Genomic DNA, 20,000 nt, shown 5'->3' with positions numbered 1-20,000 from the left:
CCACCGAATCCTATAACACACACTCACACATGCAAACACACTCACACACACAGGATTATATCATCTCCGGGCGACCTGCTCTGCATCACACAGATGACGCAGTCTTGGCGTCTCCTAAATTCTCACAACAATTACCTGAGGGGCGCTTGATTTCTGCTCTGCTGTGTGTCTCCTCCACCTGTCTACCTCTGACTGCCCCATCACTACCCTGGGCCTGCAAGATCCCTCCCTGAGGTGAAATAATCCCTCCACTCAGGACCGTAGAAATGTATGACTGGGAGTATCTGGCATCTTCCTCCCCTTTAATTTTCCTCTCGTCCATCCTACACTCTTTCCTCTCTGTTTCCTCTTTCCTTTTATTGATTTTAAGTTTTCTCTTGTCCTCCTACTGTTACGTCCCCGGCCTGATCAGGTTTTATGTGTTTTCTATGTTAACAGGTGTTGGCTCCAGGCTCCGGTTGTCCTGCCCACATACTCCATCCCTCCTGCGAAATCATTCCCTCATCAGGTGGAGAGAGCGGAGAGGTGGAGGGGGAGAGGAGAGTGGTGGCGGGGGAGAGGAGAGGTGAAGTGGGGTGGAGGAGAGGTGGAGGAGGAGAGGGGCGAGAGTAAGAGAGGGAGGAGAGGGCGGAAGGAGGGGTAGGGGAGGAGAGACTGAGGAATAGAAGGAGAGGACAGAGACAAGGGAGGACAGACAAGGCTGACAGAGCAGACACGGAGGATGGGGAGAGGAGGAGAGGAGGAGAGGAGGAGAGGAGACAAACAGAACAGTCTGTATTTATGCTTGTAAGCTCTTCATTGTGTGCCTGTGTGAAGCAGAGTATTTGAGGAAACGCTGTATCATTATAACCCATAATCTACATGACAGGATGCCAGAGAGTTGCAGGGGCAGATAAATCACCTGACAATGATAGTTCTGGGAGAGGGTGGGGGAAGAGGAGGGAGGGAGGGGCAGTAGGAGAAAGAGGGAGGAGAGAGGGTGAGGAGAGAAGGGTGGGAGGAGAAAAGGGGGAGGGAGAAATGAGAGAGAGGAAGGAGGAGGTAGGAGGGAGGGTGAGAGGAGGGAGGGTTAGGGGTGAGGAGAGGGAAAAGCAGGGGTGAGGTGGTAGTCCAGTAGCTAAATACAGCGTAGGTCAGTAGAAGGGTTATGTTCTGTACAGGAAGTGGCAAGAGAATCAACTTCCTGTCCACATGGAAATCTCATTTGTGAGGCTGGCGGGGGGGAAGGGTTTGACCCTGCTGGTGGGAAACGTGGAACCCCTATGTTTCACTCTGCGTGTGCGTGTGTGTGTGTTTACTCAGGGTTGCTGGTGGATGTGTGTGTGTGTGTTTGCGCATTTGTGTGTGAAGCAATCACAACAACATTAGCACCCCTACTGCGGTGTTCAGCCCTCGTCCCACCCTGTCACACACACACACACACACCCCACCCAGTCTATTCTTGTATATGTTCTACATCCACCTGGCCCAGGCCTGAAGCAGCAGTCTCTTTGTTTCGGACTCCAGTGTTGCGCTGCCTAGGAGGGAGGGGTGGAGGGGGGTCTCCTCATGTCACAATGACATTTATTAATAGTATGTTTGTTATGGACCTGGAATGGAGATGGAACAAAGACCCAACACACACACTAAAGAGAACACGCACGCCTCCACTTCTATACATCTCATATAGGTCTCTCTCTTACTCTCTGTCACTCTCTTACTCCACCTCTTACTCTGTCTTTCTTAATCTCTATCTATCTATCTATCTATCATCTCGTTCTCTCTCTATTTCTGTCTCTAGCTCTATCTGTAGGCACCACAGATTCTCAGACTGGTAAATTACAGGGAAAGTGAGAGAGGGAGAGAGAGAGAGAGAGAGAGAGAGAGAGAGAGAGAGAGAGAGAGAGAGAGAGAGAGAAAGAGAGAAAGAAAGAAAGAAAGAAAGAAAGAAAGAAAGAAAGGGAGAGATATAGAGGGAAAGAGAGAGAGAGTGATGAACGAGTCTCCAGTCACAACATCACTCAGTTTCCCCACACCAGATGATTTGTTTGGACGTGTTTGTGTCTGGAAGTGCTACTGTATGATCCTGCAAGTTCATTAAACACACACTCTATCTCTGTTCAAACACACACACTATCTCTGCTCCAACACACACATACTATCTTTACTACAACACACACACACACTATCTCTGCTGACACACACACACACACAATCTCTACTACAACACACATACTGTCTCTTTTCTTTCTCTCTCTGGGAGGGTGTGTGAGGTAGGTGTTGGGGTGAGGGTGGGTGAGGTGAGTGGGGAGGGGAGTCAGAGAGAGATAAAAAGCTGAATTTATGATCCAGTTTTACCAGATCTCCAGTATTTGTGACCCCACCCCCTACCACCCAGCCAGCATCCCTGCACCCCCAGACAGACCAGCCATGAATCACCTCCTCTCCTCTCCTCTAATCCCCCCTCACACCTCCTCACCTCTCCTCCCCCTTTCCTCATCCCTCTCCTCACCCACTCCTCCTCACCCCTTTCCTCTCCTCCTCCTCTCCTCTGCCCACCCCTCTCCTAATCCTCAACCCCTCTCATCCCCTCTCTTCACCCAGGGAGACTAGCTCTACCCTGGCCCAGGTGCTCGTTAGCGCAGCATAAATCCTGGCTGTAATTCAGCCAATTAGCATCTCAGAACTAGCCAGTTTACTGAGTTACTACCCAGAGGAGGAGAGCAGAGAGGGGCAAAAGGAGAGGAGAAGAGGAGAGCTAGGGAGGAGAGAGCTGAGGAGAGGAGGGGAGGAAAAAGGAGAAGAATTTAAGAGTCAAATAGAGGAGGAGAAGGAGGAGAAGGAGTAAATGCACTGCCCCTGCTTATGCAGCATGTATCATGAGTCGGCAGACACACTGCTGTGGACTGAGACAGCTCTCTGTGGCTCAGTTACCAATAAACTGTAGAGAGATGATTCATAACCAGGAGAGACCACACTAACACACACACACACACACACTTTACGTAACATATCCACGAACATACTCAGTAACACACACACTAGCACGCACACTAACACTAACACATACACGCCCACAGACACATACACTAACATACTCACGCTATACACATGAACACTCTAACACACATCCACCATCAAACACACACATAAACTATCATGTTACAATGAACCACCGCAGTTTTTCTTTGACTTCTCATATAAGTCAAAGAGGAGAGGTTTGTGCGTGACTGTTTGTGTGTGTGCATGTGAGTGTGTGTGTATGTGTGTATATGTGAGTGTGTGTGCATGTCTGTGTGTGCTAGGGAGCAGACTGATGTGTGGGTGTGTATCTAAGGTGGTGTGTGTGCCTGTGAGTGTGTGTCTGTGTGCATGCATGTAAGGCAGTGAGTCTGTGTGTGTGTGTGTGTGTGTGTGAGTGTGTGAATGATAACTGTAGTAAAGGCTGACAGATGACTGCTGCCTCTTCTCCAATTGACCGTGTGACATCAGGGATGTGGTAGTGGTGTCAGGAATGTATCGCTAATGGCAACCGGCGCTACGGAGCCTGACTGAGCAATCTATTAGGGCTTAACAGCCACCCCGCCCCTTGGAACACCCCCTGTCACACACACGCGCACACACACACACATACACTGGCCAAATTCAGAAAAAGGCCCTAATAGTATACATTTATTTGTGTGTGTGTGTGTGGGGATTGAGATCCCCTGTCCTAATGACAGCATTCAGACAGAACTCTGGGAGTCGTCAGCGGAATGTTCCACCTCTATTGATTCCAATTAAAGGTGAAGAGGAACCAATCGCGGGGTGAGATGCCACGTGACTTCATTTCCTGTCCGAGAGGCCTAACTAAACCTTGGTTGTTCCTTTGGCGTGTGATAAGAGACAGGAAGAAGACCCTTTCCACTTCCTCTGAGTCGTCATATAAAGGAATTGAGTCTTCAAATATCAAAACAGAGATGTCATAAATGGGCAGAGGTGGTGAAGTAAAGCAGCTAATGGCCTGAGAGGGAACACCGTTCATAGCTAACGAGAGCTAGCCATCAACTGGAGATGCCAGCCAGGGCCAAAGACAACAACCCAGCAGTAAACTGTGTGTGGGGGTGTGTGTGCCTGTCTCTGTGTGTGTTTGTTTATATGTGTGTATGTGCGTGTTTGTTGACGTGTGTGTGTGTGTTTGTGTTTGTGTGTGTGTCAGTGACAGAGGCTGTAATGAGGTCTAAGGCAGAGACAGGGATCACTATAAACCTCTCGGCTAGGTTATGACCAACATTCCTGCTGCACTATGAAATGAAAGAGCGAGGGAGAGAGAGAGAGAGAGAGACATGAGAGCAGAGAGAGAGATTAAGAGAGAGTTGGCTACAGCATGCGTGTGAGTGTGTGTGTGTGGGTGTGTGTACGTGTGTGTGTGTGTGTGTGCGTGCGTATTTGTGTGTGCGTCTGTGTCTGTGTGGTAGGTATGGAATGGTATGGAGGTAGTCCTAGCTGGTTCTTCCTCCTCTCTCCAGCCCATTAGCAGTCACACATACAGCCTTAGATAGAGAAAGGGCAGAGGTCAACTATCCCTAGAGGATAAACATACACACGTACACACACAGAGCATCATTAGACACCAAACACCTAAAGTTGGACTTTGCCTTCTAGCACCTGGTTTGAGGCCACAAGCCTAACTAACCTTTCTTCAGACACACAGTCACACAGTCACACACACACACACACACAGGTCCCTAAGGGCCCAAAAAGGCAGCCTGTGGCTAATGATGAACACACCTGGCTAAGCCTGCACCCAGCTTCCAGCCCAGCCTCCCCCAGCCTCTCCCCCCAGCCTCCAGCCTCCCTCCAGCCACTCCCAGCCCCTGCAGTCTCCTCCCTGCCCCCCCCCCCCACACACACACAGCACCCACACTGACACACACACAGAGGACACACCACACATCAACACTTACATCACATATATGTCACATGCTCTCACACACACACACACACACACACACACCACCAAACGTACACACCACCATACACACACGTGTACAGACACCGACACACAGCGCACACACACAAACACACACACCTCAGAGGCAAGCAGTTGGGTCCCAGGTGGCTCCAGCCCTCCTCGAGGGGGCGGGGCCAACTTGGCTCATCGATTAGTGCTCTCGTGAAAGCTCGCCGTGACCCCTGACCTCTGGGTAAGCTGCCGTCTGACAGCTGACAGGGCAGTGCTTTATCTGACGGAGATAACACCTTTTACTCTCTCCGTCACCCTCCTGCTTTCTCTCTCTCCACTCTATCACTCTCTCTCTCCCTGTAATACCTTCGATTCTCTCTCTTCCTCCGTCACTCTATGCTCTATCATTCTTTTCCAAACATTCCTCTGTTCACCCCTCTCTCTGTCCACTGATGCAGCACACACACACACCACACGAGTGTGTGTGTGAAAGAGAAAGTGAATGAGAGACAGATAGCCAGCAAGCCAATCAGCCAGACAGACAGCAAGCAATCCAGACAGACAGACAGACAGACAGACAGACAGACAGACAGTCACAGCCAGCCAGCCAGTCACAGACAGACAGACAGACATCCAGCCAGACAACTAGTCAGACAGCCAGACAGCCAGACATCCAGACAGACAGTCAGACATCCAGCCAGACAAACAGCCAGGCAGGCAGGCAGGCAAGCAGACAGACAGACCATGTTTGTTGTTGTTTGGGCGTCTGCTCTGTGTTGCCGGTGGCGACACAGGTGGTGTTTGGGGCCATTGATTGTAGAGAGTGGGGAGGGAGAGGGAGGGAGAGGGAGGGAGGGAGAGGGGGGAAGGGTTCAGATAACAATGCACCTCACGACGGGACACTGGGACTGTCTTCCTTGATGGCTGGGTGGGAAGAGAACCGCCAACCCGTCCTCTCACAGCCCTGATGCACACACACACACACTGTCACACATACAATGAGCCTCCCCACACACACACAGAATCTTCCAGACAGATAGGCAGTCAGGGTGATAACCCCTCGAATACCGACACAAACAGTTACAATACCACCAACAACTACAAGACAATAATGGGTATATCTTTGTGAATGAGGGTTAGGCTTAGGGTTAGAAACACCTCAGGAAGCTTCCCTCTTCTATACTCCTGTCTACCTTGGTCAACACAAACACACACAAACAACCTATCACACAAACACACATAGCCGCCCTTACACACACAAACACACACACGCCTACTCTCACACTCAGAGGAAATGATGGTGTGGTGTCTCTCCACTGTAGGTAGTACAGGGCAGTGTGAGCAACCATCTGTTAAATCAGACAAGGTTGGCGTTTTTATCTGGACCAGACTATTAATAATGAAGTGATGCATCCTCTCTCCTCGGTCCCCCCCCCCACCTTCTCCCCTCTCCTCCTCGCTTGTCTCCTCTCCCCGCTGTCCTCCCCACCTCCTCCTCCTCCTCTCTCCTCTTCTCTTCTCTTACCTCTCCACCTCCTTTCTTCTCCCCACTCCTCCCTTTTCCTCTCCCCTCCTCACCTCTCCTCTCTTCCTTATTCTACCGTTCTATTTCACAAGCTCCTGGACCACAGAGCACAGACATGGAGAGAAAGAGAGGGTAGAGAGGAGAAATTGAGAGCAGGGGGGATAAGGTTGAGGGAAAGCTGGAAAAAGATGGAAGGAGAGAGTGAAGAGTGCCAGTTTAAACTAGGTGAAATATTCAGTCAGTCATAGTTACCCACAACCCCCCGGGCATACTCCTCTCCAAGAAAGCAAGGGAGAGACAGAAAAGGGAGAGAGAGAGAGAGAGATAGACAGAGAGAGAGAGAGAGAGAGAGAGAGAGAGAGAGAGAGAGAGAGAGAGAGAGAGAGAGAGAGAGAGACAGAGAGAGAGAGAGAGAGAGAGAGAGAGAGAGAGACAGAGAGAGAGAGAGAGAGAGAGAGAGAGAGAGAGACAGAGAGAGAGAGAGAGAGAGAGAGAGAGAGAGAGTGAGAGAGAGAGAGAGAGAGAGAGAGAGAGAGAGAGAGAGAGAGAGAGAGAGAGAGAGAGAGAGAGACAGAGAGAGAGAGAGAGAGAGAGAGAGAGAGAGAGAGAGAGTGGAGAAGGGTCGGTGAGAAAAAGAGAGAAAAACTAAGGGGGAGGGAGAGATATACAAAAAGAGAGGGAAAGAGAACACTAGATAAAAAGCTAGAAATGAGAGAGAGTGAGAAAGGGAGAGATATAGAGAGAGACAGATAGGGACGTATAGAGACAGAGAGAAATGGAGACAGAAAAAGAGAGATAGTGATAGCATGAAAAAAGAGAAGCAGAAGAAACAGACATAGAGGGAGAGAGAGAGAGAGAGAGAGAGAGAGAGAGAGAGAGAGAGAGAGAGAGAGAGAGAGAGAGAGAGAGAGAGCTGTGTATCAGTAGGGCTCCAGGCTGGTGTTGTAGTGCTTCTCACTCAGCAACACCTGAGGGCTTCAGCTCGACACTAGCACCCTGTCAGCATGTCTGCTACTGGCGCACACACACACACCAAACACACACACTCGCGCACACGTAGCCACCCACACCAAACACACGTAGACACAAACACAGGTACACACATATAGACAAACCCACCAAAAACACACATGCACACACATACAGTCCCAGTCAAAAGTTTGGACACATTTTCTGGTACTGTACATACTGTAGACACGCACACGCAGAAACACATCAAACACACGTAGATACACGTGCACACGCTCCATGACACAGAAATACACACACATCCATCCCATGGCCCTGTTTGGTTTTAGGCTTTGGGTGAACGCAGAAATTGAGTGCTATGATACATTTTCCACCTTCAGTCAAATGATATACACCAACACAACTACATAAACACACACACGTCCTCATACACAGCCACAGACGCATGTACACACACATTCTCAGCATGCTGTCTGTAAGTGTGTGTGTGTGTGTTTGTGTGTGTTGGGGAGTCTGTGGGGAGTTTCCAGATGAACACTCTCTGTTTGCTTTCTAATGGCAGTGCTAATCATACACACTCAGCACTGTACTGGGTGGGACTGGAGCAAGGGGCTGCGGTGTGGGTGTGTGTGGACTCCAAACAGCGTCTTATTCATGGCGAGCAGGCTTTTGGGTCGAGCCACAGTGCATGGGTGTGTGTGTATGTGTGTGTATGTGTGTGTGTGTGCGTGTGTGTGTATGTGTGTGCGTGTGTGTGTGTGTATGTGTGTGTGTATGTGTGTGTATGTGTGTGTGCCTCACTAATGGCCTGTGTGTCAGAGGGTCTCTGTGTTTGGGACCAGGGGCCTTTTAAACCACAGCTCTATCACACACCAAGAGGCTACTTTACCTCTCTCTTACACACACACACACACACAAGTCTTCAGCATCAGCTCACCGCAGGGAGCTGGAAGTTGGGAGGGAAGGAGGGAGGGAGAGCGAGAGAGTGGGGACGGAGAGGGAGAGAGAGGAACAGATGCAGAGATAGAGGTCTGGAGGGAAAGGGGGGGAGGGAAGGAGGGAGGAAGGGTAGAACGAGGGAGAAGGAGGTGTCAAAACCGAGCTACCTAACCCTGGTCTGAACCGAACGCAGGCCTACAAATGGCAATACGCACTCTCACTCTCTAATACACAGACAGCACTGCCTGGCAGCCATGTGAGCGCGTGTGTGCGTGCGTGCGTGTGTGTGTTGCAGAGGACAGAAGGAGGGGTGAGTGATCTCTGTGACCAAGCCTGTTGGTTGCTCTGAAGGTGAGGCCTGAGGGGGTAAGAGGGAGGGGGAGGGGTGAGAGGGGTGAGAGGGGCACATCTGTGTAGAACATGCCCTGTGGCAATGCCGTGGCGGTCCCCTTCTCCAGTCACACACACACACACACACACACACACATACTAGTTCTCAGATAATTGCATAAACTCCTCTGGCCCCAGTGTCTTTATTTCCAGAGTCAAGCTTTTCAGACAGAGCTGTGTCTAACCTGCTGTTCCTGGACCAGTCTGTCTCACAGACCTTAACTCTGACACCCCCTGCCTCTCAGACTAACCTCAGACAGCCTAGACCACACACACACACACACACACACACACACACACACACACACACAGGAGAGGACTAGGGCTTGGGGGAGGTGTGTGTGTGTGCAGTAGGGGGTGTTCTTTTATTGAGACAAAATTAAGCGTAGAGCGGGGTGTGTGTGTGTGTGTGTGCAGGGGTCCCAGTTAAACTAAATTAGCATGGAATGTAAATGTATGGCTGCCTAATGGCTGAACAGGTGCAGGCGGAGACCCTGAAAACCATGAATAAAACATCCCTCTTTCTCTCTTACTCTCTCCCTCTCTTTCAATCCCTCTCTCTTTCTCCGTCTCTTCCAGCCCATCTCTCCCCTTTCTCCTCTCCCTCTCCCTCCACTCTATTTCCCTCCCTTCTCACTCCCTGCTCTCTCTTTCCCTCCTCTTTCTCTCTCTCTCTCTCTCTCTCTCTCTCTCTCTCTCTCTCTTTCTCTCTCTGTTTCCATCCTCTTCCTCTACTCTCTCTTTTCTCTCTTTCCTCTCTCTTTCCTCCTTCTCTCTCTCACTGACGGCTGACATAAAGTCAATGATATGAATTATTCACAACATAGAGCAGCCAGTGACCTTTCCCCACAGGAAGTGGAATCGAAACACAACAATGGGCCTGGAGCGCGTGTGCATGTGTGTGTGTGCATGTGTGTGTGTGTGTATGTGTGCATGTGTGCATGTTATGGGGGTTTTCCCTTCAAATGAAAGTGGCACATGTTAGTGTTCCCTGTTCTTCAAATATCTACAGTAGACCTCCCTAGATCCATGAAACCCCTAACCCCTAACCGTGACTCTAGATAACCATCACAATATTGTTCACAGTCAGGAAGAGCAGATTTCCATGAATGTATACTGGGAAACTCTTAAGAGATACAAAGGGGGAGAGAAGGGGGAGAGGAGACAGACAGAGAGAGAGAGGGGGGGGGGAGAGAGAGGGGGGAGAGAGAGAGAGACAGAGAGAGAGAGAGAGAGAGAGAGAGAGAGAGAGAGAGAGAGAGAGAGACAGAGAGAGAGAGAGAGAGAGAGAGAGAGAGACAGAGAGAGAGAGGGGGGGGAGAGAGAGGGGGGGAGAGAGAGAGAGACAGAGAGAGAGAGAGAGAGAGAGAGAGAGAGAGAGAGAGAGAGAGTGCAGTCAGTCAGTGTTTCTGTCAGAGTGACAGTTGTATGAGCACTGATGCCAGGAAGGCAGAGGTATTTTAGGAAGTAGGGCACAGTGTGTGTGTGTGTGTGCGTGTTCGTGTGTGTGTTGTTGGAAAAAGCATCAGTGAGGTGCCAGGGTCTGTGATCTCAGTCTGTGAGCTAATGAGATTAGTGAAACCCCAGGTGTGTGTGTGTTTAAGTGAAAAGAGAATTAGCATGTTTTGTGTGTGTGTTTGATAGAGCTAGTGTGTACTGAGTGTGTACTGACTTTACACACACACACACACTCACTCACTCACTCACGTCAGAAGTTTGAACCCTTACGACCACCACATCTGTCAGGCCAAGGTCACCTGACCTCTGACATGCCCCAACGCCCAGCAGGAAGTGACATCATCTGAAGGGGAGGGAGACTTCCTGGCTGACTGGTGGGAGAGACAACAACCCCGGGTCCATAGAAGGGAAGTTGGATCAGTTACAACTTCCTGTCCGTCTGGGGAGGGGGAGGGGGGACTGAAGCCCCTAGCTGTACCACACCACACTACCATCCGACCAAAAGGACTGTTCATGGTTCGAAGGGATCCAACCTGCTTTGCCACACAGTATACAAACAAATGCAACAACAAGCCCTATTTGTGTGTCATATCTCTTTCTTTTCTCCTCTCATTCACATGAAAAAAGAGTAGACCTCCTTCCCCCCTCCCTCCCTCCCTCCCTCCCTCCCTCCCTCCCTCCCTCCCTCCCTCCCTCCCTCCCTCCCTCCCTCCCTCCCTCCCTCCCTCCCTCCCTCCCTCCCTCCCTCCCTCCCCTCCCCTCCCTCCCCCCACCCCTCAGCTGCTGGGTGATTGACAGACTGTGCCCCACCCTCGCTTGCTCCCCCATCTGTGATTGACAGGACTCCCCAGTCTCCAGTCAGCAACTCTTATCTCCTCCAGGAACAACCCCCCTTCTCTACCCTCACACGCCCATACATATAAAACCTTCCCCCCTCTTCCCTCGCCTCACTCCTTCTCTCCTCTCGTCAAATCCCCTGTTACCCCGCCCCGGTCACACCCCAATATGACCCCCCTTAGTCCTGCAAGCACACCCACCCCCCCCCCACACACACACACACACACAGTGATCAGTGAGGTAGGTAGGCCCTGGGAGGAGAGGAAGAGAGGGGGAGGAGGAGAGAAGATTTTAAGAGGAAGAGAGAGAAAGGGGGAGAGAAAGAAAAGGAGAAAGAGGGGGAGAGAGAGAGAACAAGAGAAAGAAAAAGGGGTGAGAGGAAAGGCGAGGAGAGTGTGATAGAGCGAGAGGAGGAGAGAGCACAGAGGCAGTGACAGATAGACAGAGAAGGAGAGAGCGAAAGCGAGAGACAGAGAGAAAGAGAGAGAGAGAGAGAGAGAGAGAGAGAGAGAGAGAGAGAGAGACAGAGAGAGACAGAGAGAGACAGACAGACAGAGAGAGAGAGAGAGATGCCCTGAAAAAGGCAGTGAATAGTAGAAAAACTATTTTCAAACCGTAGCAACTGAGTAATTGAGAGACGGAGTGAGAGGGAGAGAAGGAGATAGGGAGAGCAGGTGAAAAAAAGGAGCAGAAGTACACAGACACACACACACGGAAACGCACACACATGGGAGAGTGAATACATCTCTTTGGGGCTCGTTCAGGCGTGTGATAGTATTGTCAACAGTGAGCAGCCTACTGTTAACCCTGCATTAGCTTGAAGAGGACACCTACTCTAACAAGGATTAAGTGGGCCACACATATACACACACACACACACACATTTGGAGCACACACACAGAGAACACTGACACACAAGGTACGCACACACATACACACACACAGAAATACATACCTACATCGGGGATTGCTTGAGATATTCAGACTGGATAAACCCAGTTATCTCTGTCATCCTTGCCTCTCCCTCCCTCTGTCTCTCACTCCATCCCACGCCCACATCTCTCTCTCCTCTATGACCCTCCCTCCCTCCCTCCCTCCCTCCCTCCCTCCCTCCCTCCCTCCCTCCCTCCCTCCCTCCCTCCCTCCCTCCCTCCCTCCCTCCCTCCCTCCCTCCCTCCCTCCCTCCCTCCCTCCCTCCATCCATCCCTCCCTCCCTCCCTCCCTCCCTCCCTGACTCCCTCCCTCCCTCCTGTTGTTGCTATCTAATTGCAGGACAATAGAGGATCAATCTGGGCAGACTTCAGCCCCACAGTAGACCTCTGCTAGGACAAAGCTGAGCAGGACAACACACACAAACAAACACACACACACATACACACGCATGCACACACAGGTCGACAAACATCGAGGTTTGTTTTTCAGTCGTTGATTCCCTTACAATGAAATGAATCCCATTAACTTCCAGTGTAATTACTAGTTTGAGAATGATGCATGCATGGGGCACTGGAGAGCTGTAATCCTCACTGTTATATATATACAGATTGAGCTAATCCACAGACTATACATGCCAGTCACATAGAGATCATCAGACACACACAAACACATACACTAACACCACTAAACCTTCTACTGTTCTTTTTGAGGGCATACCCTCCACTACATGCCTCCTCTCTCTCTCCCTCCCTCTCCCCCCCCCCTCTCTGTCTCTCTTGCCTTCACTTTTTCTTTCTCAGTCTCTCTCTCCTCTCATCCCTACAAACCCCTCTCATCCCTTCCACTCTCTCTCTTTATCTTCCTCTATCACTCCCCCTCTCTCTGCTTGTTTTGGTTAGACAGCAGATATCCAGATGTGGAGGTTCTGTGTGTGTGTCTGAGCGTGTGTGTGTGTGTGTGTGTGAGTGTGTGTGTGTGGAAGGGGGTGGGGGTGGGGTCAGGCCAGCAGAGGGGCTGAGAACAACCCTGGGGGGAGGAGGGGGGGCAGGAAGTCCCACGGTATCCACGGGAACTCTCACATTCCTTCCTGGGTGAGCAGGCTGACAGCCCCCTGCATGCACCATGCTCTCTGACTACATCGCAATGCATGATGGGAACCGAGGGGGGGGGGGGGGCAGACAAGGAAGGGGAAGAGGAGAGAGAGGAAAAGAGGGGATAGGGGAGAAAGAGGGAGGGAGGGAGAGAACAGAGAGGACAACGGGAGGGAGAGAGAGGAAGATGGGGGTTGAGAGTAAGAGGGAGGGATGGACAGAGATGAGGGAAAGAGAGAGACGTTCTCTTCTGGGGCTTTGTGAACCTCACAAAGACAAAACAAATCTTCCGACTAACACTCTTACACACGCACGCACTGACACACACATACACGCACATACGTACACACATGCAAATTCCCTTTTAGTTACAACTAGCACATCTTGCAACAGAGGTTTCAGATTGAACACAAAGATTGTGTCGATTATGTGTCAGTTTGTAAGTGTGTGTGTGTGTGTGTGTGTGTGTGTGGGTGTGTGTGTGTATGGAGAACATGAAGGGCAGTGTTCTGCTCTGCTCCCGTCCTGTTCACAGTAACTAAAGATAGGTGAGAGGACGAAGGATGAGGCCCACATACAGGGATCTATACACACCCACACACACACACACACACACACATACACACAGCACTGCCTGCAGGCCAGGGCATAATGGAGATCGTGTAAGATGAGAAGTCTGAGACAAGCCAACGAGAACAGAGCTGTGATGTCCTGATACCACACTAACACACTCACACGTGCAAACACACACAAACTCACACACACATTCACACAGACACACTCACACACACTTACACACACTCAAACACACACACTCACACAGGAGTATACATATCTCACACACACCCCAACATACAGTATTCATATATCTCAGCTCCAAACGTGCACTCTCATTCTGTCTCACCCTCAATCTTTCTCCTTGTGTCTCCCTCAGAGGCGCACAGTGTTTCCGTCACACACACACATACACACACACACACACAAGTCTACTCTTTGAAAACGTTCCATCAAAGCTCACTTTGGGACACCACTGTTTAACCACATCTTAGACTTTCTGTAGCAGAATAACAAAAATGGAGGGAGGGGAAGAGGGAGATAAGGGGGAGACAGACACCTCGGAAGACGATAGGGGAAAGGAGAGGGGAGGAGGAGAGGAGGAGAGGAGAGGAGGAGAGGAGAGGAGGAGAGGAGAGATGTCAGAAGGTCTTTGTGTCCATGTCAGTGGGATCAGGATCATTTGAAATAATCTTGGAGAAGCTGGTGGAGGTCACCACTCATATACAGAACGGTCGTCCTAGCATATGGCACTCCAATTCACACACACAAGCTCACACACACACACTCCCACACACACACACTCAAACACACACAGCAGAGGAGATGAGTTTGAGCAGCTGCGGAGAGAAGGAAAGGAGGAGACGAGGAGGAAGGGAGCAGAGGAGTGACCTGGGATAAGGATGTTTTCCATAACAGGAAGTGAGAAGACATCATTAAGATCCTATCATCTTGTTTAGAACTCGGCTCAAAACAGAAAGACGGCATTAAGAAGAGAGAGCCATCACACATAAAACTGAGGTGATTTTTCTTTGGGAGTTTTTTTTTTCTTCATGTTTCCCCTTCATGTTTTCCTTCTCTCTCTCTGTTTTCCCATGACCCATTTTCCTGTGCTGTGGGAGCGAGGGAGCGAGACAGACCGGAGGATGAATGAGTGCAATGATGGTGTGATCACCTTTCTCCTCTGGAGACAGAGGAACACAGGGAGGGTCTAGTCAACACGTAGAGGACATCCTCCCCACACCTGCACACACACACACACACACACACACGCTCCAAAACCTTTGTCTGCTCTATATTCATTTATTAAAACTCTATAATCAACAGAATCTTCTTTTCACAGTAATACATAACCTCTCTGTATGTCATTGAGACGTGTCTCTATAGAATATCTCCATAAAATCTCCCTATAAAATCTCCCTATTGAATAGATGAGTCCTAACTTTTTGAAGGGGCCCAGGTTTTATCATGTGAAAAAACTTGGGGGCTCGACTTCTTTAGTGATACAGTGTAATACATGGGTTCTAACGGATATCATGTCATCATCTCATGTCTTTCATGATTTCATGTCATCAACAGCGATGCTCGACACTTCAACAGGTCTATTCAGCAAAGCAGGAAGTCTAACCAGTTGGAGTCTACATTTTGTTCAGGACATCAATCAACCATAGACCTAGAGAAGAATATTTTTCATCCACTGAATAGTACTTCAAATGCAATCACATTTCGAATCTGATTAAAACAACTATTTAGTTTGGAAATGTCACATTCTATGAAGTCCATCGTAGCTGTGAATACTGTCACACACATACAAATATAAATAAATAAATTTAAAGTTTGTCGCAATCAATAAATGTAATCAGCATAGGCACGCAGAGGAGCCTATTAAAACCCCCACAGGCCTTTAAACACTTTGAAACACAGAAAACCCTTTATCACAAGTTCTTCAAATTGCAAAAGTGACATGTAGTTTCCTTGTTAACAACTTTTAATTGGAGAAATGTAACATTCCATGGTCAGCTACATCGTCATTTTAGTCATGAATATTCTGACACAGAAAGCTGTGAACTCTGACTTGACAAGCAGTCCAGTGAGAAGGACAACACAGTGATTTGCTCCGTACCACGAGCAAGGTCTGGTTTGATGGTTGGTTGGTGGCTACTCAGGACCTCGACAGGTTTTCAGTTCATAATTCGTCTGCTCACACATGCATGTGGACCCAAAGAGGCTTTTCTTGGTGTGTGCTTGAAGTTAGGGGGAATTATTCCAATTGTCGATAAAGGTTCATCAGTGAAAGCTGCTAATGTTGACCGAGCAACTCCTCAGCATACTGCATGTCAAATTGCGTGAATCATGAATTCTGTGTTGCGGGCCTCAGAACATAGTTTATGAGACAAGCAGTGGACTGGAATATCCCTATAACATCCACCTATAGAATCTCTCTGTAGTCTTTATGCAAACCTCTCTATAGACTCCCTTTACAATACTAAATCTCCATTCCAATAAAATACTGCATCTCTACAGTCTCTCCCTATAGAATACTCTATCTAAAACTTCCCTATAGAATGTCCCTCAAGAATATCTCCATAAAAACTAAATATACAACCTTCCTGTATAATCTACCTAAAGAATCACCTTCATAATCAAATCTATAGAATGTCTATAGAATATCTTTATAGGAATGTGTGATACAGAACTCAACAACAGTGTCCTGGTCTAATCAGACAACATGAACCCAGTTTGTTCAGTCAAGTCTGAAGGTGTGTGTGACGGGCACGTGTGCATGTGTGTGTGTGTGTGTGTGTCGTAGGATGTTCCATCTGCCCCCCAGGAGTACTGACCCTTTCTGGACCAACGAAGCAGAACGGTGACAGGGTGTGTGTGTGTGTGTGTGTGTGTGTGTGTGTGTGTGGGTGTGTGTGTGTGTGGACACGTGAGCCAGGTATGGGGGCTTTTCTCCCAGCAGAGTGAGCAACAGCACAGCTGATGTGCATCTGTGTCCTTCAGTGTATGTGTGTGCATGTTTGTACGTAATGTGTGTGCACAGAAATCCATAGCTGAGAGACTAAGATTCTCATCAGCGTAACGAAGCACCAGTGTAGTACAGATTGACCACTAACAAGTACACCAAGAAAGTACACAAGCAAGTACGCTTAGAAGCACACTACTTCAAAAGTGTGTTACACTGACAGTCATGAAGTCAACACAGCATGACACATCCACACACCACACACACAAGCACCTCCTCGAATACACAAACACTCACACACATAGCGGAAACATACTGGAGGCTTCCAAAGACACAGAAACTCAGACACACACACGCACACACACACACACACAGGAGGAGTGCGAGACAATACCTGTCGATGATGACCGGGTCTGACGGTGTCTCGTTGCGGTTTCCACAGCTCTTCTTATCACAGCACCGACTAGGGGGGGGGATAGAAAGGGGGGAGAGGTAGGGAGAAGAAGAGAGAAAGAAAAAGAATCCAGGTTAGAGGACGTGTCTTACAGTAACAATGTCCAGTTCAACGTTTACAGATCTAAGATGGCCTCCACCTTATGTCCCCCTCCCCTCCCCCCTACCTCACTACCTGTCTGTTCTAGCATCACTGAAAGTGTCCAGGTGAACAGGGGGGCTATAGGGACAGACATGTATTATCTAGCAGTCTTCAAATACACACACACACACACACGGACACACACACACACACAAACAAAGACGGCTCTTTCAGGACTCAGCCTGGGTGGGTATGGACAACAGGTGTATTCTGGGGGGTGGGGCGGCACCAGTATCACCTGACTCAGGTAATCACCCCTCAACCCTCTTGTTGTATGGGTGGGGTGGGTGGGGGGGTGTCTATGGGTGGGGTTAGGTTCTGGGAGGAGAGAGGGGTGGAAGGGGGCAGGGTGCAACAACAGCTCGGACATCTCGGATTTCCTTGGGACATCTGGCGGAGGAGCTGGAGGAGAGAATGGGACAGGGGCTGGAGCTGGGGCTGGGGCTTGGGCTGAGGCTGAGGCTGGGACAGGAGCTGGGGCTGGAACAGGGGCTGGGGCAAGGGCTGGGGCTGAGGCTGGGACTGAGGCTGGGGCTGGGACTGAGGCTGGGACAGGGGCTGGGGCTGGGGCTGGGGCTGGAACAGGGGCTGGGGCAAGGGCCGGGGCTGGGGCTGAGGCTGGGACTGAGGCTGGGACAGGGGCTGGGACAGGGGCTGGGGGTGATTGTGAGGGTAGGGGTAAGAGTGAGGCTAGGGCTGAGCGTGAGCTAGGGGTCAGAGTGAGGCTGAGTGTGAGCTAGGGGTCAGAGTGAGGCTGAGTGTGAGGTAGGGGTGTGAGAGAGGCTGGGGCTGAGTGTGAGACATTTTTCATTCGCTGCTTACGTCACTTTATCCATCCTTCCATCCCTCCCCCATTCTCTCACTCTATCTTCTCTCTTACCTCACCACCTCCCCCCTCTCTCCACCCCCCCACCCCCCCTTCCAGCCTCGCCTTGTCCATTTGAGTGCCTGATCGATACACTGGCGGGGGGGGGGGGGGTGTTGGGGGTAGAACAGAGATGAGAACACACACTGAGAATCTAGAAGAGGGAGATGAAGGGGATGCTGCAGGTCTTTGTACTGTAGCTTTTCTTTCCGTCTCTTTCACTGTCTATTCTTTCTTCCTCTCTCCCTTTCTTTTTGCTCTCATTCCCCCTCCTTCTATTCTTTATTTCACTATCTCCTGCACCGTCTCTAGCCTTCCCACTCTCTCTCTCTCTCTCTCTCTCTCTCTCTCTCTCTCTCTCTCTCTCTCTTTCTCTTTCTCTCTCTTTCTCTCTCTCTCTCTTTCTCTCTCTCTCTCTCTGTCTCTCTTTCATTCTCTCCCCTTTCTTTTGCTTTCTCTTTCTCTCCCTCTATTCCTCTATATCTCCTTCTTTCTCTTTTTCCTTCTCTCTATTTCCCTCTCTCTCTTCCTTTTTAGTTGTCTCCCTCCCTCTCTGCCCTAGCTCTCGTTTCCATCTGAATTGGGTCACCATTGTCCCACTGGACCATAGTAGAGCTGGGCTGGGTGAGAAGGGGTGAGGAGGGGGGTAGTGGTGAGGAGGGTGGAGGAGGGGTGAGGAGGGGGGAGGAGGGGTGAGGAGGGGGGTAGTGGTGAGGAGGGGGGAGGAGGGGTGAGGAGGGGGGCAGTAGTGAGGAGGGGGGAGGAGGGGTGAGGAGGGGGGCAGTAGTGAGGAGGGGGGAGGAGGGGTGAGGAAGGGGGAAGTAGTGAGGAGGGGGGAGGAGGGGGCTTTTCTACAATCAGTCAGCACCCCCTTCACCTCCTGCCCCAGTGTTGTCGAGGGGATATTTTATTTTCCTATTTCTCTCCTTCCTTCCTTCCTTCCTTCCTTCCTCTCTCTCTCTCTCTCTCTCTCTCTCTCTCTCTCTCTCTCTCTCTCTCTCCCACAGGACAGCAGGAGCAAATCCCTTCTTTAATCTCCCTTCTTCCTTCCTGCAGAGGAGATGGGAGCTTCTCAACACCTTGTCTCAAACCGTGTGTCTGATTACCGGGGTTGTACTCCCGGTGTGGCTCTGTGTCTTCTAGAGCTGTCACAGTCCCCCACACTGCACAACACAGCACGACACGACGCCCTGAGAGCTTCACACACACCACAATAATGTGCACCTCTTAATCCAACACTACACAATACTACACACCTAGAGCCGTCACACACAACACTACCCCCAGACTACACTATCACAGCCCCAGTCAGCCTCATCCTCAACCTCAGCCCCAGCCAAACACCCACCCAAATGGACTTCACTCGCTTGAGAATCTCTTCATATGAAAGAGGAGTTATTTATATGGGGGAGAGAAGAAGAGAAGAGAGGGCTAGGTGCTGACGGTGTGTGTGTGTGTGTGTGTGTGTGTGTGTGTGTGTGTGTGTGTGTGTGTGTGTGAGGCAGCCTGGCCGAGCACCATATGGCTAATGGTAGCCAGCGACAATTAACTCCACTGATTAATGGGGAACAGACTCTCGTTCTGCTGCTGTTAACTGAGACTGTGCGTGTGTGTGCGCGCGCTTGTGCCTGTGCGCTTGAGTGTGTGTGTGTGTGTGTATGAACTCCTATGCACAATCAGCATGTCTCCCTCTTTCAGATGGGGAGGGGGGTCTCATCTCCAAGGACGACAATATGAGGGGACTCCCTGACTAAACCACTCCAAACCACCCAGACCCTATAGAGATATGTTACAATATATAGAGATCTGTTACACCCTAAAGAGATCTGTTACAATCTATAGAGATGTGTTAGACCCTAAAGTGATATATAGAGATCTGTTAGACCCTAAAGAGATCTGTTAGACCCCAAAGAGATATGTTAACATCTATAGAGATCTGCTTGACCTCATA

General features: G+C 50.0%; 1 protein-coding gene across 2 annotated transcripts in view; it reads right to left on the bottom strand.

Annotated features, from left to right (window-relative positions):
• LOC146245170 (transcription factor COE1-A) overlaps nucleotides 1-20,000 on the bottom strand; it is a 76,139-nt gene that overhangs the window by 44,905 nt on the left and 11,234 nt on the right. For both annotated transcript variants that reach the window (XM_084683985.1, XM_084683984.1), the window contains exon 6: nucleotides 16,984-17,052. In XM_084683985.1, coding sequence (XP_084540111.1) covers nucleotides 16,984-17,052 — 69 coding nt within the window. The remainder of the gene's footprint in view (nucleotides 1-16,983; nucleotides 17,053-20,000) is intronic.

This window comes from Hypomesus nipponensis, chromosome 20 (genome assembly GCF_054491055.1).
Source record: "Hypomesus nipponensis isolate SF chromosome 20, ASM5449105v1, whole genome shotgun sequence".
Lineage (NCBI taxonomy): Eukaryota > Metazoa > Chordata > Actinopteri > Osmeriformes > Osmeridae > Hypomesus > Hypomesus nipponensis.
This window is presented reverse-complemented; position numbering and strand designations above follow the sequence as displayed.